The sequence below is a fragment of the Mycteria americana genome, chromosome 2 (assembly GCF_035582795.1).
Source record: "Mycteria americana isolate JAX WOST 10 ecotype Jacksonville Zoo and Gardens chromosome 2, USCA_MyAme_1.0, whole genome shotgun sequence".
In the NCBI taxonomy this organism is placed as follows: Eukaryota; Metazoa; Chordata; class Aves; order Ciconiiformes; family Ciconiidae; genus Mycteria; species Mycteria americana.
Window position 1 is genome coordinate 153584986 of NC_134366.1, and position 24776 is coordinate 153609761.

At 36.6% G+C, this 24776-nt stretch overlaps 1 protein-coding gene across 1 annotated transcript in view; it reads right to left on the bottom strand.

Moving 5' to 3' along the window:
* LRP12 (LDL receptor related protein 12) overlaps nt 1-24776 on the bottom strand; it is a 53641-nt gene that overhangs the window by 6127 nt on the left and 22738 nt on the right. Inside the window, exons 2-6 of the mRNA XM_075495108.1 lie at nt 17466-17522; nt 10041-10176; nt 8324-8526; nt 1778-2879; nt 800-932 (exon numbers count right to left, since the gene is read on the bottom strand). Of these exons, the coding sequence (XP_075351223.1) occupies nt 800-932; nt 1778-2879; nt 8324-8526; nt 10041-10176; nt 17466-17522 (1631 nt within the window). The remainder of the gene's footprint in view (nt 1-799; nt 933-1777; nt 2880-8323; nt 8527-10040; nt 10177-17465; nt 17523-24776) is intronic.

The following is a 24776-nucleotide window of genomic DNA, read 5'->3' on the forward strand; positions in this document are numbered from 1 at the left end:
TCCCCTTCTTATGGTCTTGTAACTATTTTTCTTACATGCTCAGCAATATTAGCTAACAGTAAACTTTGCTGTATTAACTGCAACACATAATACAAGTTAATGCCAACTCTAATACAGCACCACAGCAGGATTCTTAGACTGAGACTTTTCTTCTCTTTCACAAAAGAGCATTATAACTGAAAGCCAATTTTTTTTAAATTAAAAAGTTGTTTTGACAGAAATTCATTCATCAGCCAAATAAGTATTGTGCTAATGATCCATCTGAGAATCAAGATGGCTAGACACTATTATCTGCCATTTACTAGCTTTTACTTTGTTACTCATTCCTGTTAATTTTATATGATATCACAGCCTTGCCTTTGCCATCATCTTTTCTATGCATAGTGGGCATAATCGTACCTGAACACATATGCACAGTGGATATGAACTACCATTTTGCATTAGAAGTCCCAATTCTTCTTTCCCAAATTTTGAAGTGCTATCTTGCAATCTTAACTTACACAACCACATCAATACAGATCATACAACTTGATCTACCAATCTATTACTTTTCATGCAAGAGGGATTCTACAGTGTGCACGACTGGCATTCATTAACAAGAAAAAAAGCCTGCAAAGAAAACTGTGTGGTGCTACATTATCATGATTTTGTCCAATGGCTAATCCTTAGTATAATAGTATTGACCTGAAAGGAAGAAAAGGAAATGCTATAGAACAAAAAAATGCAGATGAAAGTTAAAATATCTTTATTTCAGTCTCCTTAAATTTTAAGTGGTCTGCCTGCTATTTTGGAATTTTACCTGATTTGGTGAACAAACAGGAAAATCTTCAACTGGTGGAATTAAACCCTGGGCAATCAACTGTCCGTAGGATGGAGGAGCTTCTCTTCTTAACAGTTCAGCCTCAACCCTTGACAAATGAGTTTCGAATGATCTTTCAAAGAGAAAAGAAATTTCATAATACATAAGACTATGATGTGTGTATATATATATATATATGAATAAAACTACATTAGACTATTATAATCTGAAATAATAAATTTCAGCAGATGAAGCTTAATTGACAAAGAATATATAGTAAGTCCTTGCAGTCATTCCAATGGCTCTGTCCAGCTGAGAAAAGAACAACAAAACCAACCCAACAATAAATGCCTTAAAAAAAAAAAAGGAGGGGGGGCCTAAATATAAAAGGCACCATGAGAGATGCTTAGATTATTTTACAAAAATTGAAGAACATGTAGTCCTGTTATGAGATAGTCTACAATAGAAGAAACATGCTACTAAATACAGAACTGAGATATTTAATTGCAGAAATGCAGCTTTTGCACACTTTCTTTTTGGTAACAACATCTGAAAGCTTAACTCTCAATAGTTAAGTGATCAGAATACTTCTATCCCCTTTCCTTCACTGAGAGGGTGGTTGGTCACCGGAACAGACTTCCCAGGGAAGTGGTCACAGCGCCAAGCCTGTCAGAGTACAAGGAGCATCTGGACGACGCTCTTAGCCATATGGTTTAGTTTTAGGTAGTCCTGCGAGGAGCAGGGAGTTAGACTTGATGATCCTTATGGGTCCTTTCCAACTTGACATATTCTATGATTCTGTGATTAACTAACCTCTTTTTACTGTTGAAGAAGAAGAAGAACGAACAACGCCTTTAGAAATCACATGCAACAATAATTGTATGTCAGTAAGTTTCAAGTTTATGTTTCAAGTATAACAATAAAAGATATGAAAATATTTTAAAAGTTTAAGTTCTTGAGGCCATCTGTTCTACTTACCTTCGCTCAAACATCCTGAGTGAGTACAATTTACAAGTACATCCCAGTGCAATGACAAGCAGCAATCCGCAAATAAGACTCCCAATGACAGCTGCAGTTATCACTCTAGTGGGCACAATGACTGGGCAATTCTCTTCATCACTGCCATCACCACAGTCATCTTGAGAATCACAAACCCAGCTCTCAAACACACAGCGGTTATTTTTACAATGAAAATTTCCTGGCTGACAGAAGAAACAATTTTTTTCATCTGAACCATTAGGGCAATGATTCTGGTAGTTGCAGCGATCTGAACGAGGGTAGCAAACACCATTTCGAGAGCAGGGAAACTCATCTCTTTGGCACATGGTGCAGTTGGTTTCATCCCTTCCATTTGGACAGTGCCAGTAGCCATCACAGCGTTGCTGCTCTGTGTAGCAACCCCAATTTCCACCACATGGAATTTCCCATGGCAAACAGAAGCCATCTACTTGATAGGTGGCATTGAATCCTCTTGCAGCATTCACTTTGTCAGCACAAAAATGCACTCTTATCTGTCCTGAGGATGAAACAACTGTGAGGGGAGCATGAGAGTCAAATGCTGTTAGCACACGCAACAGCCTCCGTGGATTCTCCTCTAATCCATCATATATTTTGACATAGTCTCCATAACCTGTACCATCAAGTTTAAAATCAGTGAATCGCAAAATTACTTTGCGATGGTCACCAGTGTCTATCAGCCAGGTGCAGTTGCTTCCAGGTGGATAGAAGTCAGGATAGTTAGGAGAACTGAAAGTACCATAAAAGTATTTTAACCACTGCCCACATGTTGGCACATCACAGTCTATTTCATCTCCTAGGTCAAGACAATCAATGTTACCATCACATTTTAAAGACTCTGGAAGGCAAGTGTAAAGCTTGGTGAAGCGAGAAAGACACTGGAACTGATTGCAGGCACAAGGTTGAAAGGAAGAAGCTGTCGGAGGATTAGCTTTGGCACAGATTTCTTCGTCCGAGTTGTCTCCACATTCGTCCATATTATTACATTTCCAACTTTCTGGAATGCACTTCCCATTAGCGCAATGAAACTGGTCACAATCACAATTTGGTTCATCAGATTTCCCTGAAAGAAAAAAAAGAAATTATAAAAATATTATCTTTTTAGAATTTAGCACTTCATGGTTTGTGTCGCATACTTACTTGCTGCTTTCAGTCAAATAACTTTAGCCCAAGCAAGAACACAATGCTCATTTATAGCAATTGAAAAATCTGGCTCTAAGGTGCTAAAAATAAGTCAGAAAAATATTGTTTCTCTCCCCTGTATCACTTGAAATGCAGTACCGGTTACCTCCTCAAATTCTTTCTTGTAAAAGCAGTCAGACCTCTCTTGTTCTTGTAGGTTCCTACTTTGTACCAAAGGATCTATGGCAAGAGAGAAGCTGACAGTTGAAGATTACTTATTACCACTAACCGAAGAGAGAAACGTCTCTCCTCACCTCTTCCCACTGTTTGCTCTTGCCTCTCCTCCAGCAACTAAGAGGAGAGTGCAGCAAATGCAGAAACACATACATACTTAAAACATACAAAAGCGTACAAAATTATGCTTTAAAGTTAAGGATCCAAGTAGTGGTCCAGAAAACATGGAAGTGTGGGGGGCTTCTGCTGTATCATTTAAAATCACTGCAATTTCTGAAAACCATGGTACAGACTGTAAAATTGGCTGTAAAACAAACTGCTGTGGTCAATCCTCAAAAAATTTTGAAAAAAAATCTGCAATGCAGATGGTCCTACACAGCAGTAATTCAGGAACTAAGTAAGACAAATATATACTAAATCTATATAAGACTATACTTAGGGTTTTAAAAAAGAAACAGGAAAGACAGCATGATTAACTTACTGAAATATAGACCTTCCCAGAAGAAACAGGTTCTGTCTTGCTTTACAACAGAACAATTCAGATTGGAAGGCATCTCTGGCGGTCACCTAATCAAACCATCTGCTCAAAGCAAGGCTAACCAAAGTTTGATTGGGTTGTTCAGTGCCTTGTCCAATCAAGTATTTTCAAAGTTTCAGTGCTTAACCACACAAAGTGATAAAAGTCCTCATATCTAGCCTGAATTTCCCTTGCTGCAACTAATCTGCTGTGAGAGGTCAAGTCACATCACACCTCTGTTCTCCTTTTTGCTATTTTAGTATCTTAGAAAGCATTAAAAAGAAATACTCTATCTTGAAATATCTTTTTTTTTTTTTTTAAGTGCAACGTCAGCATTTTATAAATTTCACAAATGCTAAGATTTTTAAAAAATGAATGCAGGAAAAAATGAAACCAAAAAGAGTGATAAATATTATAAGTGCTGCTGAAGAGTGTTTAAGTCTACAAATTTGCTGACAGAGAGTGAAAGGAGAGCAGAATATATGTGCTGCCAGTGATTAAATTTTAGAACATGTTTATTTTGCTAAGAAAAAAAACCCCAAAACAGCCCTAGTATAAATGATACGATCTTCCGGTTCTGTTACATATATATATTATATGTGTGTGTGTGTGTGTGTGTGTGTGTATGTATGTATTTTTATATATATTATACACTCACACACGTATCATTCATAATACTAACATGGCAAATACTTAGTATGAACCTTGGCCTTGAATCTAGTATAAATGATATGATCTTCTTGTTCTGTTACATATATATATATATATATATATATATATATATACACACACACACTTTTATATATATTATACACTCACACACATATCGTTCATAATATTAGTACGGCAAATACTTAGTATGAACCTTGGCCTTGAATTTGAAACTTGTAAGAGTGAACTAGTAGACTTGTTCTGCCTAAACAAAACAGAATACAATTTCAACCTAAGCTCTTCCTTCTGCAGGCTTTTAAACATCCCACAAAAGAGCTGCCTACTTGATCCTGATTTAGCATTTTTAATCACTGATCCTGAAGTCATTACATCAGGAAAGTTTACATGTAAATAAAAAATTAGAGTCGTAAAATAGTAAGAGAAGTACAAAATAAGACTATCCTTGGAAGCTGTACCACAAAAGACTTCAGGATAGCACAAGATAATTAGCAGAACCCATGTGCAGTTGTAGCCAAAGGACTAACACAATCCTTCCATACATTTACAGTGAACATAAACCTCTGTACTTTTATTAACTCTATTTTCCACTCTATATCACCATTAGTAAACTCCATCCCATTTCGATACCCATAATTAAAGAGGCTGATAAATTAAAAGGGCTGGGAGGAAGACAGAGGAAAGAAAGACAAGTTACACAAAATTTACCTTCTAGTCAAGTACCCTTCCTAATGCTTTTTTTTGTTGTTGTTGTTTTGTTTGTTTAAAATGAAATATGAATATTTACCTGGACATTATTATTTACTTTAAACAATAATTAATTCAAACGATTCACACGGCCTGTCTTCCACATCAGATTTTACACCTGTGGTCTATATTTTTTTCTATCATTCTAGCACAAGGAGGCCTAATTTGCATCCATGTAACTGAAGTATTACTACTTTTTCCCGTTTTTCTAAGATCACATGCCACCTTTGAGGGTAGCCTTAACAACATTGCATTAAATAGTCTACTGAGGAGTTAAACTGAGCACTACTGCATGATGCTAATGAGAAGAAATTAAACAACATAATGGCACAGTTGAACGTATAGCAAAAATGTTGTTAGTATTTCAGGAGTCTCCTTTTCACACTGGAAAGCAGAAATGACCAGATGATTATTAAAGCACATTCGTCAACTCTTCTCCTATACACAGGTCAGTTTACAACATTAGAAGACTACCCAGATCACTGAAACACTACACTTCCACCTCAATCATGAAATAGTTCCTAAGTATCATATCAAGCATAGAGAGCAAGCTCAAACCAAGGTTTCAGCAAGGTTCATTAAAAAAAAAAAAAAAAACCAAACCAAACACAAAACCAACAGAAACAAAATTTCTTTTTTGAAAAGACATTTAGAAACATTGGATTAAAGTCTTAAGTACTCTAAACTGAGTACCACTGCATGATGCCAACAAGAAGAAATCATGTAACAGTAAAAATTGCTTATTGTTGAAAATGTTACAGCGTCTTCCAAAAGGGGTTACATACTGAAACTGTTTCAAGACCGGAGGAGAAGAGAGGAAAGGATTTTCAGAAAAACTCTAGTGAGCTTGTGGCTTGCCTCCTCTGCCCATTCCACACCCTTATCCAAAATGTCCTTCCTTCTCAAAGCCCCTCAGGCAGGAACGCTGCCTTCCCTTTGTGCCTGCGAGGAGAGGGAGATAAGCAGGGCAGAAGCCAGCGTCTCACACAGGATAATAGCGTGTGCATGGGCAGTCAGCAGAAACAGTAGCAGAGGATGACTGATTAGACAGTGGCTTCCCCCCCCCCCCATCATGTTTTTTGGTGAGACAGTAAGCAAAACCCAGGCAGAACATTGCCCTGAAAGCTGAGCCAGCATAAAATGCAAGGCTACATTACTTCTCCCAAGACTTGCTAAGCTGCAAGGAGCTGAAGTGTAGAGGGAACTTTTTTGTAGGCTTGAAAACAGGCAATCAGAAGGGATAAGCCTGCCTGTAAACTTCAGGTTTGTGAAGGACTGACAGGGTGGAGGAAGCCATTAGGTAGATAGAGCGCAGCACACGGAACAGGGGCAAACATGGCTTAGGCTAGAGGAGATCAGGGCTCATTTTATTGAATCTTGGTGGAATAGTTTTGAAGATGGGTAGCAGTGGATAGGTGCAAGAGAGTATTAATTGTTTTATGAAGGAGAGGAGTTAAAAGCACACAGAGATTTGGAGCAGGTTGGAGAGTGGAGTATAGGCATACACTGAGGAAGCAAGAGAACGTGAAACCGTTATGAAAACAAAGAGGAATCTAATCGAGTATTTTTGATGATCAGGACACGTATAATAGCATGATCGTGGTTTTCTAAAATCCTAATATCGCTTAAGGCCAGAAAAAAGGTTGGAGCTAGTCTTTACCCCTGACTGTCTTCCTCCTCTCTCTTGGCAAACAGCTACTAGAGCAAGAACTGCCTACAAAACAGTCTCAAGCTATGACTACTGGTAAATAGCTTACATTACATACTTGAATAATCCAAGAAAAAATTTGCATGTACAAAACCATGTCTATACTTGCCTAGATCAATTTATCATGTTAATAGATTTTTAAATCACAGAATCACACAAAATCACGGAATCATATAGGTTGGAAAAGACCCTTAAGATCATCGAGTCCAACCATAAACCTAACACTACCAAGACCATCACTATACCATGTCCATAAGCACCTCATCCAAACATCTTTTAAATACCTCCAGGGATGGGGACTCCACCACTTCCCTGGGCAGCCTGTTCCAATGCTTGATAACCCTTTCAGTGAAGTAAAATTTCCTAATATCCAGTCTAAACCTCCCCTGGTGCAACTTGAGGCCATTTCTTCTTGTCCTATCACTTGTTACCTGGGAGAAGAGACCGACCCCCACCTCTCTACAACCTCCTTTCAGGTAGTTGTAGAGAGCGATAAGGTCTCCCCTCAGCCTCCTTTTCTCCAGGCTAAACAACCCCAGTTCCCTCAGCCGCTCCTCAGAAGACTTCTGCTCTAGACCCTTCACCAGCTTCGTTGCCCTTCTCTGGACACGCTCCAGCACCTCAATGTCTCTCTTGTAGTGAGGGGCCCAAAACGGAACACAGGATTCGAGGTGCGGCCTCACCAGTGCCGAGTACAGGGGCACGATCACTTCCCTAGTCCTGCTGGCCACACTATTGCTGATACAAGCCAGGATGCCATTGGCTTTCTTGGCCACCTGGGCACACTGCTGGCTCATATTCAGGCGGCTGTCAACCAACACCCCCAGGTCCTTCTCTGCTGGGCAGCTTTCCAGCCACTCTTCCCCAAGCCTGTAGCGTTGCATGGGGTTGTTGTGGCCCAAGTGCAGGACCTTGCACTTGGCCTTGTTAAACCTCATACAGTTGGCCTCAGCCCATCGATCCAGCCTGTCCAGGTCCCTCTGCAGAGCCTTCCTCCCCTCAAGCAGATCAACACTCCCACACAACTTGGTGTCATCTGCAAACTTACTGAGGGTGCACTTGTGGGTATTTTTTTAAAAGAGTATATCTTCTGGAGATGGGAAACAATGATGCAAATGTAAAAAAAATCCCACCATTTCTTCCTTCTCTTGCCCTATTTATGCTACTCAGTAGTCTATCCAACTATTTTAACAACAAATTTCATTCTGATGAAAAAATTTCAAATCTTAAGCCATGTTAAGAAACCTCCAAAAGTTGCCTAATATTAATACCGAACTTCCTCCCACCCCCAAAATCATTCACTCTGCTTATTAGTGTGAACACTAATTCCTGCTTTGAATAGTCAAGTTATGCATGGGATCAAAATAATCCACACAATGTGTACTTCCAATAAGTCTTGAATCGACTACAGGAAATGCATATACTGTACCCTGCTACAAGGAAGCAGTTCTTGAAGCAGAAAACAAAAAATGAAACCATAAAACTGAACTAGGTATAATTTGAAACATACCAGCAAAGTAGGCTAATCTGAAGCCTTTTCTGGAGATGCTATCATCTGAATGAAATCTGATCCAAACGTGATCCTGTGAAGAGATGTATGGTGAAGGAATGGAGGAGCCGCATGCTCTATAGCCTTCAATGTTCTTGTAGCTTCCAATTGTTAACCAATCTGAGCTGCATCGTCGTGATCCCTGAACATCAAAATCTTGAAAGCTGGGGGGAGGAGGGAAGAAAAAAAAAAAAAAAAAAAGAGGTCAAAATTGCTACTGAACTGGATATTACACAACCAAGCTGATTAATTGCTACACATAACAATGGAAATTAGCTGTAAGGTTTTTTTCTGGCCTGAAATAAAAAGAGCGGCTTCTCTACCCATGTAAGAATAGGATTTAACCTTGTAGTGATGATACTTTTATTAGGACAGCAAGAATCCATTCTGTTAATCAAAATACTGCACCCACTACTTAAAGAAGCTCAGTTTTGCTATAAAAAACACATTAAGCTTTCATCTAAAACAAAAAAAATTAATTCTGTTAATGAAATTGTCTTTATGAGTCTCATTTAATGACTACTAAGTAGTTTCATTTAACCCAAATTTCATCAGAACTTTAGCTAATGCTACACTTAGCCAATGATATGATTTGACATTATAAATACAGCTAAATGGTTCAAAACTACAATTTCAGGTAAGATTTGCTCCCAGTTGCACTACTTGGTTACCCAATGGGTATGTCATGGAACGTCATGGTCGGCTACAGCTATATCAAGACATGCTGCCATGGTAATGAAGTGTGAAGGGGAGACAGTCTGGGCAAAAGAGGTCAGTACAGACAACACAGCAGTAAACCAGAAATGAAACGTGAAACGTATGCTAGGTAGATGAGTTGAAGGAAACAATGTCAGGGAAAAAAATGAGTTTTATGAAAAATAAACTGTATGAAAAAGTTTAGAAAGCATTCTAGTAGATGAACAGCTCTACCTACTTTACATTGCATTTATGTCAGTTTAATATTTAGTAGAAAGACTTTAAATTAAAAAGCAGTACTTTAAAAGAGTAACTGATGTCAAAGCAAATACTTCATAATGAAGAGCTGCTTCTTAGGTCAGCAGGTCTGTACTGGAAACTGAAGTAAATCTGCAGCTAATGCAGTTTCATGATCAGCCTGTGAAGCAGTACTAATTTGTATCCTGATGCTAAAACAAGCCTAGATTTCCCTTGTGGCAGTAATGGGGAATGAACTCATGAGAACTTGAACCTACAATACAACTTTTTTACATAACTTCTTCAGAAAAGTTATAAGGTACGTGAAACTGTGAGAAGCCCCCTGCACCAAAAGTCAGCATTTCCAAAACGGCAATCATACTATTGATTTACTATTTATACTCTGCCACTTTTAAGCACACCATGAAACTTCATAGCAATGAAGCATTACAGAATTTCCCCTACACATTTTTTAATGCAAAAATCTTATATTTCAGAGACATTAAAAAGAAAGCAAATAAATGAGCAGCTAGAAACTTTTTCTAGTTGTTAACTCTCCAGTTGAAAACAAATGCTACATGGCTTTGTAAGAGCAAATCAGATAAAAGGACAGGCAGAAAACAAACAAAGCTGAAATCCTACATTTACAGGAAGGAAGAGGAAATTGGTACATACAAAATTGGCAGTTAAAAATGTCTAGTCAGTACTTCTTCAATCCATGTAGTTAACACAGGAGCACTGTTACCTTATAGTAATGATCTCCCCTGGGTTTGCATGGATGTACCAGCTACAGTTGATTCGGGCAGGATACTCAGAGGGCCACCCTGGACTTGTGATTGTCCCGCTTGGTGATCGAATTTGCTCTGGAATATCTCCACAAGCTAAAAAATACATATATATTGAAAGCAACTTGATTAATGCCATTTTTTTAAAAGCTAGTAGGACAAAAATCAATCAACACTTACCAGGGAAAATATCCCACCGAGTTAGATGAGGTAGCAACAAAAACAATGTCTAAAGGAGTTCATAATGGACACAGGTCACAACATGTCAGCTGAAAGATGTTTTCCAATGTTGCCAGTGCAGAAGTTTATACTAATGTCAATTAGTACTATAGATTAAAAAAGATTACCGTATATAGACTTTGACAACTTTATTAGTAATGTAAAAGATTTTATTTCCTAATTTTATTTTTAGCCTTCACAAAGACTCAGTTCAATTTAACTATGCATTTACACCTTATACTGAAAAATGCATTAGAAGGTGAAAAATAAACTAATGCAAAATAATCAAGTAGTTAAGATTTCCTGTCTTAGGAAGACCCAGTGCCTGGCCATCATTTAAATATCCCCTTCCAGCCCTTGGCATGGAAATAATCTTCATACATGATTCCAATGCTTGGAAGGCAAAGAGCACTTACTGCAGCACACTTCATTTATAGATATTAAAAGTTAGGTTTACAAGAGATTATTCTTAAGAAGGACTTGCATAACTACATTTGTGATAATGGACTAGAAAGCTTGTATTTATAGGACTAATTCTATGTAACTGAAGTAACTCAGCCATTTGTATTCTTACTTTATTATAGGTGTAGCTTTCTGTATTGGCCTTAACTCAGTTGCTTGTTCTTTTCACTGGAGTGTTCTCAGCTCCGCTGATTTTATTTCAAGTAATGTACTAATTAGTTTTGTGGTTTTTGTTTTGCTGGGTTTTTTTCCCCTTTAGCAGCCTTATATCCAACACCTGTCATACAGCATATTCACAGCCTTCACATAAATAGGAAGGCCAGAATACTCTTGCTACAGAACCTGAAATTATGAGGAAGTTCCAGAGGTCCGAAAACACATTAAAAATAATTGCTCTCTGTGCTTTTATTTCACAATTTCCTCACTGCTAGTCCAAAACTTGTGGGCTCTCAAAGTTTACTGGTAGCACAATCAGTTACACACAGTAGTTTAAACACAAGAACTATTACAAATCAGGAGGCATTTTCATTATTGTCTGATGATCAAAAGCTTTTAGAATTTTTTAAATTTCGAGTATGTATTTGGTTAAAATAACAAATCAGATCTGATGCAGCGAACAAACACGAAGAATGAACTGCATTTGTAATAGTGCAAAAGTTGTAATAATGTAATTTGTAAACAGGTTATTAATTTTTTTCTATTTTTATCCACAATCAAGCTTTTAAGATAATTTTTCAAGACTATGGGGACCTGAAATTATTGACTAGCTCTAACACAATAAAAAGTTATATTTTTAAATGATTATTATCACTTAAAAATATTTCTATATGGCTTAACAAATACATTTCTAAAAATAGGTTTAAAAGGATTAAAAGACAAAAATGCTGGCATATGCCTGCATTTTCTGTATTATCTTAAATATAGAACTCTAGAAACAAAAATAAAACTCAGTAAATTTACTGTTTTCATGTACAACTGTAAGAAAACATTGCTTTAAATAGTTTTTCACATGTTTCTTATTAGAGCTTCATTCATGCTGCACAGTTAAGTATTAACATACTTTGGCTATAGTATGTAGGACCTGTCCTAATATCTAGGGACAAAAAAGTCTCAAAATACAGAAAGATATTATTTTATTTGAATATTCAATCAACTCTTCCCTGGAAACTTTCTTATTTTAATTTTGAGCAAGCCCTATAGGTGGTGCTGTAACACCATGATATTTTGGAACACTGCTCCTGTGTGAATGATCTGGATACTTCACATCTGTTCAGACAAGAACGGGAAGGACTGGAAAAAAAAAACGGTTATTCACAATTAAATGTGGAGGTTAAATAGCAGCTTTAACAGCTTCGAAACAACATGTGCAGAAAAGCAGAAGAATGTGTAAAACGTTTTGTACCAAGCCTGCATATGTTGGCAAGCAATTCCACACATTACTTGGTTACTACTGAAATAGTGCTCAGCTTAAAATAAGTTGCCTTCAGGTGAAATTTATACTATTACAACATCCACCACCTGGTTTTTGATATTTACAAACTGACATACGAGATTTTGTCACTGAGAACCTCTAAGGAAGCTTTTAAATTTGTCTGACAAAGAAAAACCTTACACTAGAAGATAAAAATAATCAATTCAACATATGTTCATTCAGTTTTACGAAGTTCACCTCCAAAAACTGAAGCATGCTATAAATATATGTACAGCATGTGTCTGTTGAACAGGAACCTCCAAATACTGCTAGCAACTGTAAATTACTGTGCAATTAGCTTTGAAACTTCCTATGCTGGCACAGCACACGCTGACAAGTATAACCTACTCAATCCAATCCCTGCAGTAGTACAAGCAGTAACTTTTACTTCTTACATGAGCTTGAATAGAAGAAATTCCACAGGGAAAGCCTGTATAACCAAGGTAGTATTTTCAGAGCACCATGAAAACTTCCAGGTTTACTCTAATTCAGTTTTTTTAGCCTTTGTTTGCAATACCAGCCATATCCCTATGTTTTCTATGTACTTTGACTTAAAATGGCTTTTTCTCTGTTTCCACTAAAGCTAACGCTAAAGAGCTGAGGGCAAAATATGTCCATTTCCAGCACCATCCGATATGGGAAGAGAGAAGCAGACTAAAGAGGGCACGAAGAAGCAAGAATGATCAGAGGCACTAAAATACAGGGTGGAATGAACAATACTGTACTTCTGCTGTAGAAGAGAGAAAAATCAAATTGAAGAAAGTGTACATATGTCAAAGTGGGGGTTCAAAAAATAAAAGGGAATGGACTTGAAAAGGGAATCACAGCTTCCTTAACTGAAGGTTAGCTAGATAAGCTAAATGTACTTGCATACTTGGTATACATTCATGCACTGAAATCTCTTACTTTTAACTCAGGAGACAACAGAAATCTCCCGTTCGCTTAAAAAGTGTATAAAGGTCAAGATCAACTGTGTAGAAACTGCACTTCAGAAGTGCTGTCATTTTGGGAGAGAATAATTTCTCAGCAAGCCTTTTAAAAACAATTCCTGACCCTCTGCTTAACTAAGATGTTTCTTCTAAAGCATTTCAGAATATAATGTAACATACATTTTATTCATGTGTTTGTAAACATGGAGAATGTGAGCAACATCAAGAAGGGCACGGGAATCCAAAAAACAATTCAACTGACAGCACGTAAAACACGACACGTATGAATAGAGGCAAACATCTTTTTACAAAGTTGTGGAGAATTTGCACTTCTAATTTCAATTGCTAGTAGCCCTGCAGGCATTTGTCATAAGGGTCAGTTATGTCTATAAGAACAGGAAATTCCTGTAATTTCCTAAAATTACAGGAAAACTGACTAGGTTTGGAATAATTTATTAAAAGTGTTACAAATACATAAGAAAACAGCACAATGAAAATTAGAGGAGTCACAAAAAAGAGGAGATGAGTCAGTAACAGAGGTAGAAACACAGAACAAATTGAGAAGGCTGCATCATAGAGAAGCAAAGATACATAGCAATGCATGCCCAAGATGTTTTAAAATCTTATGCTGGTGGTTGTAAGATTTCTGGGTGGGAACAACTCCCTCCTGCACAACCATTTCTACATGGGTATTGTCTCTGCCTACATTCCTCTGAATTCCCCTATATTCTTTGGTACAATTCTTCTCATCCATCTCCTACCTGTTTTAAACTCTTTCCTTTGTGTGCCTTTATTTTATTAACAATCTATTTGCAATTCTGTGTGTTACTTTGCCATAACTCTGTTCAGTAGATTGCAATACTGTAATTAGGACTGAAGATGTTTCACAGACTAAAGTGCAAAATAACGGTCAAAAAAAACTGCTGAGAGAATAAGCTGTGCACATGGTTTTCTGGTGTATATGGATTTTCTTGTAGACTTTTTAAAAACATGTACAACTCTTTCCTTATTCCCTTCTTCCTGAAATTTGTTCACTACCCCACATTACGGAATAGGATCATAAACTACCCACGGAATGTTGACTGGTAAACAGAAGAGAGCCAATGAAAACTTTACAGTACAAAATTCAACTTGCAAGTTATAACAAGAAAATAATTAAGAAACCTATGCAAAAATTCTGTAGCAAGATCTAGAGAAGTAAAGTACTTGTAGTAACAGTGAACAACATGTCAAGGAAAAAAGTCACTTCAGAAAAGCAGGGAGAGGGAGATTAGGGATTTATCTTCACAGTAATGCCAGGAGATTAGTTGAAAAGATAAAAGAATTAGCTTTCAATGTGAACCACAAGATGATAAGGTATGCATTATATTGGACATGGTAAGGACATGAATGCAGCTGGATAAATGATCTGAAGGTGTTTAAAACAGCTTAGAGTAAAAAGAGAATAATGTTGTGATAAAGTCTAAACCATGAATAGGGAGGATAATTATTGCGTTTGTAACTCTCAGGAGCCACTGAAAGTCTTATTTGGAGAACTACAGGGGAAGAAGGCATAGGAATCTTTGCCTCCAGGTCAAGCTGTAAAGCTTTAATTTAAAATGCCCTTTGCTCTGCAATACAGAGACACACTCAGTAAAAAGGAATCATCATAATTTTTTTTTAGTTGTGAACAAGTGTTTTCACCAGTGTAGAAGTTCTTTCAAACGGGAGCGGGATTGGTTTTGCAGTTGTGACAATTATGGTGCTACATACCCCAAAGACAAGACCTGAAAATATTTCTCATTTTTTCAGATTTTAAAGGCATAAACACTTGTTCTCTAGTCATAGCTTATACGCAAGAGACAACATTTCATTATTGCTGTTGCTAGAAAAAGCATGCTCATATATTAGAGGTGTACCTGCAACTTGGCAGATATAATATACAGTAGAAGCATAAATACCAAAGACCACAGAGGTCTGTCCTATTAAAACATAATTTAGTAAGGTAGGTCATGTAGCCTTACAGCAGCAGCATGACAGGAAATCTACCATCAAGACAATCATTTCCATTTTAAATCCCATCTCAGTAGCGACTGTCCAAGAAAATCGCTTGCTCGGTTTCAACACCAAGTTAAAGTTGCATTTAGAAAGATTAAAGGCCAGATGTCTTTGGTTCTATTTTACAGAAACTCTGCTTAAAATTGTTCTGATAAATACAAAGCTGTCCGGGTATGTTTGATGAAATATATAATCTGCAAGTTCAAAAACATGTTTGGGAGACCCAGATTGTTTCAAAGGAACACAAAAATCATCTAAATCCATCCCCATCTTTTATACTTGGGCCATACACCTAACACTTAAGATGTACATACAAAGAACTGTAAGGAAAATACCACTGGGTCTGCCTACACGCTTTCTTCAGGTTTTCATTAACAGACCACCCCCATCCCCGTTATCTCAAAATCCTCCAGTGAAAAATTTTCACTTTCTATTAAGATAGAAACTTTAAGAGTATGATACTTATTTTTCTCCAGCTAGAAAGCAATTTCAGAACACAGGACTGCCAGAACTACTTTTATATATATTTATATATTTTATATATATATATATACACACACACAAAACATATATTATTATAAATTACTATATATGTAAAATTTTATATAAAATATAAAATTATGTCTTGTTACACATAGTATGATTTATGTATTATTATAAATTATATATTATTGTAAATATATATTATATATTTATATATAAAATTTTCTTTTTAAAATCTAAACGGAAGTCCTCACTGGATCTTTCTTCTCAGTAGTTAAAGGTCTGTCTACCAGCTGCTGTTATCTTGCATAGAAAGTACATTGTGTTCTCCTCTTCTTGGCACTACCTATTCAACCATCATGGCCAAAGTACTGAAAGTAGAGTCAAAAATTCCATTCACCTCTTGCCCAGCAGACGCTTTTCTGCCTGTATTGCGACCTGTGACACGACTGTTGCAGTAAACAAAGGGGTGAAGGGTTGTTAAAACATATCCTGAAAGCTGCATAGCTAGATTTTAGGCTGGCTGTGTATCTCGTACAATCCAATTCCAGCAACAATTGTTCCAACAGTGGCAAGTACCTGTGCTGTTATTTATTATTTACAGTGTGCCATAAATGTACTATATATGATAGTTGGTGCATTACTACTGTTGAAAAGCAACAACATTCATGATGCAGCACGAGAATGGATAGCAAAGATCTTCTATACTTATACTTCGGACAGTCTTTGAGTGGCAAACAATGGAAGGGAAAAAGAAGGTAGTATGGTGTAACAGAGACCATCCACTGACCGTACGTTTATCCAAAAAACTTAGCCGTGTGCACAAGTAGCAATGTAATGTTTGAAGCGATACTGCAAGGATAACTACAGCGAGATGTGCAAGCTGTTGTCAAAAAGGACAAGTTTGCATTTTGACTTTTATTTTAGGAGAAGGGTGTGAAAATCAGTTTGATTTCCAGGGACTAGTGGCAGCTTCCCTATGGAAAGAATCAGGCTTGTATTCTTCTACCCACTGAAAAGAGTGTTTGTCTCCCCATTTGCACATATTCTGAGTATCTGTATCATAAAACACAACCAGCAGCTTAGCTGACACTGCTTAACATCTGAAGAATAAAGACTATACACTGGTATCGCCTAATGTCTTAATGGACATACAGTCGCATCACTAACACAGAATAGTCCCAAGCGTGGCTGCTGCCCAGAAGAGGCCTAAGGCTGACTTAATGGAAGAGAATGTAGCAACCTTTGAGCAACGTGTGCTGCTTTTATACTCCATATTCCCCTAGCATCTCATCAGTTTCTCAGTTTCATGAGTTCTAAAATTCTTTTTTTTTCTTGTATTAAGGAAACTGTGCAGTCAAGTGTACAGTAGTTTCAGTTACCGCTTCAATCTAATCAGGTGAAACGCATAACTCCTGTATTAATATTATTTGATAGTAGCAGTGTCCAAAATTACATTTCAATAAATTTCATTTCACAAAAACTTTACTGTGGAAAGAAAATATCAATTCAACTTAAACCAACTTTTCTCTTAGTTCAATGTTTGTATGGAAAAATAATTAAGCAGTCCACTTAGAAAGGCATAATCTGTTCATGAGCATGCAGGTATCAATTTTATCTTATGAGAATTTTTCCATGTTCCAGTTGCTTCATTCCTTATTACATGCTGCAAAAGGCAGTAATAATTTTTATAGCCAAATATCTCTTCATAAGATACCAGGTGGCTTTCAATATTTACTATTTAAGTCATGCATGAAATTTAAACATTACAAAAAATGACTTACCCGTTGACACTCCTGAAATATGCACATTTTCAGAATGTTCTGCAAGAGCACCATTTCCTAAAATTAAACATAATGAATAAGCTAATTTCCAAGATAAAATTTGTAAAAATTCTTCAGATACTCTTTTACAGAACAGAAAGAACAAAACTAAGTTATTTTCATTAATATTAAAGGTCCTACATTCATTTTATGATAAAACTTAGAGAAAAACTACAGAAAAAGTTACTATACAATGAAAATAAAAACCAAGCATCATTAGTGTACTAGGAACAATTAAGTATACTAGAAAGTTAAGGAACTAGAAACTGATAGTAGCAAAGAGTTTTGAGAAACTTCAGGCATTTTAGATGGTATATTTTGCATAAAGTGTTATTTTCTTTTCAAGAAAGGTTTATTTCAATGCATCTTCCCCATCTCCTCCTGGATTAAGATTTGCAAGTAAATGCTATGCAAATAAAGACATCCGGGGTACAACATCCGTCTGTTTCATAATGAATTGCAGCATATACTCTTTATCCAGAAAGATGTTTCAGATATAGCCAGGAACTAGCTACCTTCAAGAATAACTCCCCATCAATGTTCATTAAAACGAAGTATATTTGCAAAGATGAACAATGAGACTCATGTGGCCATCAAGAGTTAGAGACAAAAAAGTTATTCCTCCAAATCTCATACTACTTTGTACTCCTCCAAAGTAAGAGAGTCTGCTAAAGTGAGTATGTTTGCTGACGGGTAGTAGCCCTGTTACATGATGTGACAGATCAAGTTGTATTTGTGCACATTTCCCCCACTGAACAGTGCTTATTCTCCTCTCCTTTACTCAACATCTTTTCTTTTAACCTTTACAACAAATTTTTAATAAAATCTTTCAGGCATTTTGGGAGGACAGAGCTACTTTCATAAATAAGCTGCTTTGAACATAGGCAGGGAATCTAATATTTAAAATAAATCACTAAGCAAATTTTAAAACCACAACTCTTAATCCCTCAAAGTTTTGTAATATTGAAGATTTGCCATGTCACACCGTTTTTTATACATGTGAAATTAGTTGTTCTAACAGCACTGCAAGGTAAGTGTGATACGTTTGGGTAACAAGAACCTTAACTACATGAAGAAAACTCAAATTCCTTTTATACCAAGCTTAAGAGTTGACCTGGACCATATACACCTCAGCAAGCATCTCAATGCTCCTCCATTGCAGTGGTTACAAATAAAATGCTTCAGAAATTGCTCCTAGGGTTGACACCAAATGCACAAAGACATAATTTTTTACTTCCTAAAGATACAATACAGTTAGAAACCTGATGATCAGAATTTGTAGAAAAATACGAAGTCTAATTTTTCTTTAAAAACAACAACAACAAACCCAAAAAATCCCACACAACACAAAAAAACCCCCAGCCTAAATTCTTGGGCTCTTAGAAGTGATGCACTCCCCCCCTCCATTTTTAATGTACTGATTTTACTGCATATATTTACATACCAAGTTGCTTTGTCTCAATTAAAAAAAAATTCCACACTGTAACAATTTCCCTCAACGTTCAAAAGACAGAAGTATTTTAAAACAAAAAGCTATTTCAAATACTGTATTAGTGAGAAACTCTTTTTCCAATTAAACTATTTTCAAAAATAAAATACTTGTAATTTTTAAAAAGCTGTTCTCCAAATAATTTCTCCGTTTTGCATATATACTGACATGCTAAGGAATGTTTGCCACTGATATAATGTCTTCGGTAACACTTAGCTCTAAATTTACAAAATAAACACCATCTTTGCTGTAAAGTGATTTTACCTGTAACTAGTTCCACAGAAGTACATTTCTGATTATCTTATTTTCTATTATTTCCATCAACATAAAGGAAAACATTAACACATTTCAAGACCTCTTGTTTTAAGCTAAAAATCACTTACTGGTATTTCATCTTTCAAATTACAGTAGGGATTATTCACCATTTTTGTATTTTCAAAAAGAGGTTATTAGCACATACAACTATATCTGTAGTTGTTATTGAACACTGAAAATGACCAGCATGACAAAAAAGAATGAATTCACAAACATTTAGAAATATGAAAAACCCCCAAGTAATTACATTGAAGTCAGTCAATATCCGGCCACTCCTTTGATAGCCCCAGAATCTGAATTACAGACAAGCTGTCTATACATAAAGACCAGGAAAACAAAAACCCCAGAATTTTAATAATATAAATTCTGACAAAAATGCAATAACAAAACATGAAAATACTGACATAACACTGAAGTGATGGAAAGAAAAGATATATATATATATATATATATATATATATAAAAACTGACAAAAACCTATAAATCAGTAATAACGAGAAGCATACTAAAATGGGAACTCAAACCCAAATCCTATACACATTGACTTAGAATTAATGGTTTAAATTCAGAAGAAAACTTAAGTCAATATCCAAAACAGAACACTTTAATATTTTCCATTTAAATATGCTTTATGATCTAACAATTAATCTCTTGACATAAAGTGATGTCACATTTATTGTCAAACTAACTTCAGTGATTAGTCAGAAAAAGCACGAAGATGTGATGATGAAGCCTCAACTCAGATCCAAGTACTATAATATCAAAATAAGGTGGGCTTTTTAAAATTATTTCCTTCCCAATAATCCTTCATTACATGAAGGATTAACCTTAGAAACCTCTCAGATTATTACTTCCTTTTTTATTGGAAACTGTCACTGAAATAGAGTGTGTTCAGATGCCATTTAAGCATTACTAACTGCTGACACCTTTATGAAATTTTTGGCAATGATCCTTATGTGATCTCAACAACTATGTCACATGGTTCCATATAAACTGAGCCCACTAGAATATCAATATATCAGATAACAGATCACTAATTTCCATTAAGATATAGGAACATAATTATCTTTGAAATTCCTGTTGGTCTACCTATTTAATATAGCAGAGTATGAGTATATAAAAAGAATTCTCTTAGGTCACCAGTAAGCTTTCATATTTCTTGATGTTTTAAAGAAATATTTACTATTCATTCCCCTTTGAACCTGAAGTTTAAAACTGGAACAGGTGCCACCTAACAAAACTTTACACAAAGTTTGCCCACATCAGTTTACAGGAGCTGGTTAAGCATGTGTGATAGCACAGCGCAGGAAGACACATACTGAGAAGCTCCTGCACAAATCCATTCTGCCTGTGAGAAACCAAGTTTGTTTTTAAAAAACGGACATCTTCCAAGACTTTTTTTGGGGGAGGGGAGTGGTGACTTTTTAAAAAGAAAAAAAAAAAAAATCACTTGTGTAACCAGGACTATACCCATCTCCTTCATATCCTTTTATAAATACTTATGACAAATGGACCACTTAAAATAAGTGGTATTAAACAGAAATGTATGTCAACTTTCGTCCTGCAGCTTAAGATATGGTCAGCAACTGTGTTTAAGTTAAAAAATTCAAACGGACAATGCTCAAGATAAAAACAAGCATTTACTATGTTTTTTCAAAAAAAAAAAAAGAATCTTTGGTAAATAGGATACAAGACACGTTAAACTACTGGTAACCTATAGGTTAAACAAAAGTATGGAAAGTACTTTTAACAGCTTTCTATTTAAGTGCACGTGAGTTTGTTGCCACCAATTCTAGTAATATCTCTAAAGATTATTTGACTGCAGTAAAAACAAAAATCAGCCAATTGGTTATTAAATGAATTAGACTCTTTATAGAGCATGTTTACAGTATGGAACAATCTCCAATTTCTGAGGTGCCTTTCTGTCTTAAATGACTTTAAAAGTCTCTTAACTGTTCAAAGTATGGTTATGGTCAAAGTTGGTCACTGATTCTGATGGACTCATCCATAAAATTTTATTTTCACACCACAAAGCCAGTCCCTTTGACCTTCGTCAGTTTTTTTCTACCCCACTCAAATCTTCCTAGCTGAGATGCTGTCTCAGGAGCAGGCAGAAACAGACAACAAGTAGTTCCATGAACACTTGAGTTAATTCCTTTTGATTTGTGTCTCACAGCTGACTGACCACAGAAGCAGGCAAGACAACACTAGGTTTGCCTTCAGGTTGTCCAGCAGTTGGGGCATTTCTTCTCTATCAGTCTATAGGAAACTACATTAAACACCCTCCGCCCCACCCTGAAAAACCCAACACCCTCACAACGTCACTTCCAAACATCCTGGTCAAAGAGCCTTATACTCCTCCAGGAGTCTGTAGAGGAGAACAAAACTACTCGGAAGATAAAAACCATAGCCTTGGAAGGTATTTGACTCACTGACATCTTCTGAGTTTCATCACAGATAGGAAAATAAACACAGGCCAGGGGAGTGGGGCTGGTAACAAGGAAAACACCGCAGCAGCAAACACTCCAACCAAACTGCAGAGGAAAACTGTAAGGGGAAAGTGTGGAAAAAACAATGCTTTCACACTTGAAAGACATGACATGTTTGGAAAAAATAGCTGCCAAGTTCTATACATTTGAAACCCAGACAGTAGCAGCGATGCTCAAACTAACATGGATGCTAACCACAATGCAGCAGCCTTCATTTTAGGATGTTACCTGCCTACATCCCTCCTTCCCCATAGCCTACACAGCACAGCTCGCTCTCAAAATGGGAAGAGTATCAGACTCAAAGGATTATCTGCATATAACTTCAGAGCATAGAACTAAGCCTACAGTCCTGAAATGAGCTTCTCCTTTAAGTTTTACTCATATTCATGCAGTTTTCAAAAAGGATAGCCAAACAGATCCCTCCCTCCCCAATAAAGTGTCATTTAGTCAAAACATTCAGATTAAACAAGACAAGCTTCTGCATTCCAGATATATGAACTTGGAGGTTTCAGACAAAGAACAAGTTTATCTAAATACTGATACATTTCAGATAGCAAATAATGACTGTTAAATGAAAACCCCGTTTTAATTTCAGTTTGACTAAAACTAGTAATATGAACGCACAGTGAAGTGATGAATATTGTAAAAGTGCACGCAAAAGATTTGGTACATGCAACTTTGTCCACTGTGATTGTAAAATCGGATTTTGTAACTTTGGTTTGGAAGAACATCATGTATCTTGGGACTCACTTAAATCCAGACTGTGTTTTCCAGAGAAATTAACTTGACTGTTGAAATGAAAAATGAAAAGAAAAAAAAAAATCCATAGTGGTGAACACCACATTTAAGTTACCTTTATTTTTGCTGTTAGACCAAGCAGTTACTGTTCACAAAAAAAATCATGCACACATATCTCCACTGAAGCTAAATTCTTCTATATCAAGATTAAGCCTCTGCCATTAGCTTTAACAGCCAAATTACAACCCCCCTATAAATAGAACTGTATAAATTGAGGAACTGCTGTAACTGAATGGCTACAAAGAGAGAGCTTTTTCTAAACTACCTTGAGTTAAAAGGTACTGTGGTGCATAATGAATGCTACATAACCAGATTGGACAGGCTATTTCTCTTGAGCCACAATTATCATGGACAAGAGATCAACAACACTTCCTGTATATCATGCATTTCCAAACACCCTTTATCATGGTATGTGTTCAACTTGCTTTACTTTAGACAATGTACTTCATGACCAAACTTCCTTTCTTCATCCTACTCCCAAAATTCCTGTCCACTCTGTACTTTACAAAGAGTAAGCTTAACTTGTTCACACTGCCTCTTGTCAGTTGAAGTTACCTTGCATTAGTCTTCACCAAATTTTGCTTCTAACTGAACAAGTGTGGGTGATGCCACCAAAATAAGAATCTTACCATACACTTCCATGAACAAGTTGGTGCTGCCTTGCATATCACCCCAGTAAAATGTCACTTAGCAATGGTCCTATGATGCTCTAGTCCAAAAATAGCGATATCCTTCTTGACCTAGAGATACGGGAGCCGGAAACATCCATGACACCTCTGTAGTATTCCAGCATGCTTCTTGGAAATGACCCCTTTTGCTAGCACATGTTGTGACGGTCCCAGCCAGTGGCCATCCCACCCCCCCACTTCCTGCAAATATCGAAGCACAGCTGTGCAGAAACAAGCTCTGCCTAAAGACGCCATGTCAGGCTGAACTGCAGTCATGCTCGTCTGCTCAGTCTGTGGGAGAAAAGTACAAAGGCTAACTGCCTACCCGCCATACCTACGGTTAATCTAAGGTTAAGACGTTACAGCTCAGAGCAGAGCATGCGGGAGACCAACAGAAAAACAAGTACTACCACCCTCCTCCAGATAAACTAGATGATCTTTAAAGCTCCCTTCCGACTCAAACCATTCTATGATAAAAACATTTGTTCAGTATGTAACCCAAAGTACTATACTGAATTATTTACATGTAGGTCACATGCAGTTAACGAGCCCAAAAAATTAGGTAGGATCCTCCTCAGTCTTTTGGCTCATCATTTACAACCTCCTCATCTCCTGAACACTTTGCACCTATATTTGTTAAACTACTGTGCATTTAGAATTAAATGCATTAGCTGCAGGGACTTAATGCTGAAACAACATCAAAGAGCTACATATCCATAGGTATATGGCCATACTGCTGCCAAACTCTCCTGTACTGCAGGAGTAGTACACAGTAAATTGAGACTATGCAACTGAGAAAAAAAACACCTTCTATAATCTCAAATGAACATGAGGGTACGAAAGGGACTAGACGTGTTTTTTCATCCTTTATAACCTAGAAAAGTCTCTGAGAATATGGTTTCTCCTGCACTTTCTCTTCTATCTGTGCAAAATGTGTTCTCCTACCAATTCTAAACTATATTACAGAAATTCAGACTCTGCCTTCCTCAGAAGACAGGAACAGAGCTACATGTGCAACTTCAACATTACAAGAGACAAGGAACTGAAAGTGGAGCAAATAGAAAGAAAAAAAAAAAAAGAGCAGTCAAAGCATTTGAAACTTACCCTCCCAGAACACTTCATGAAATAAACAGCATTATTGCTACAGGGAATGCTTCAAATTAAGGTGCGGCAGAGCTCAGAGTACACAGTCTACTGAAGCCAGGCACCATTTGTTACGTCTCTATATTCAGTAAAAAAGCGAAGCAGCAGTGTCATTCCCAGATTCCTACAGAAACCACTTACAGCCTTTACAGGTGACACCATTTTATTATTTCCTGCCTTCTGATGGCTTAGTTTGCAATCACTGCATCCTTTTGATTAGAGATATGCATGAAATCAAATTAACACGTTTGTGCACTAATATGTATTTGGCTTAACTACTCAATATAAGATTCATGATCCACAGCCATATCATATTTTCATGTCTTTGTTGTTCTTTTTAAAATTGTGCATTGCATCTTTGACCAGAAGT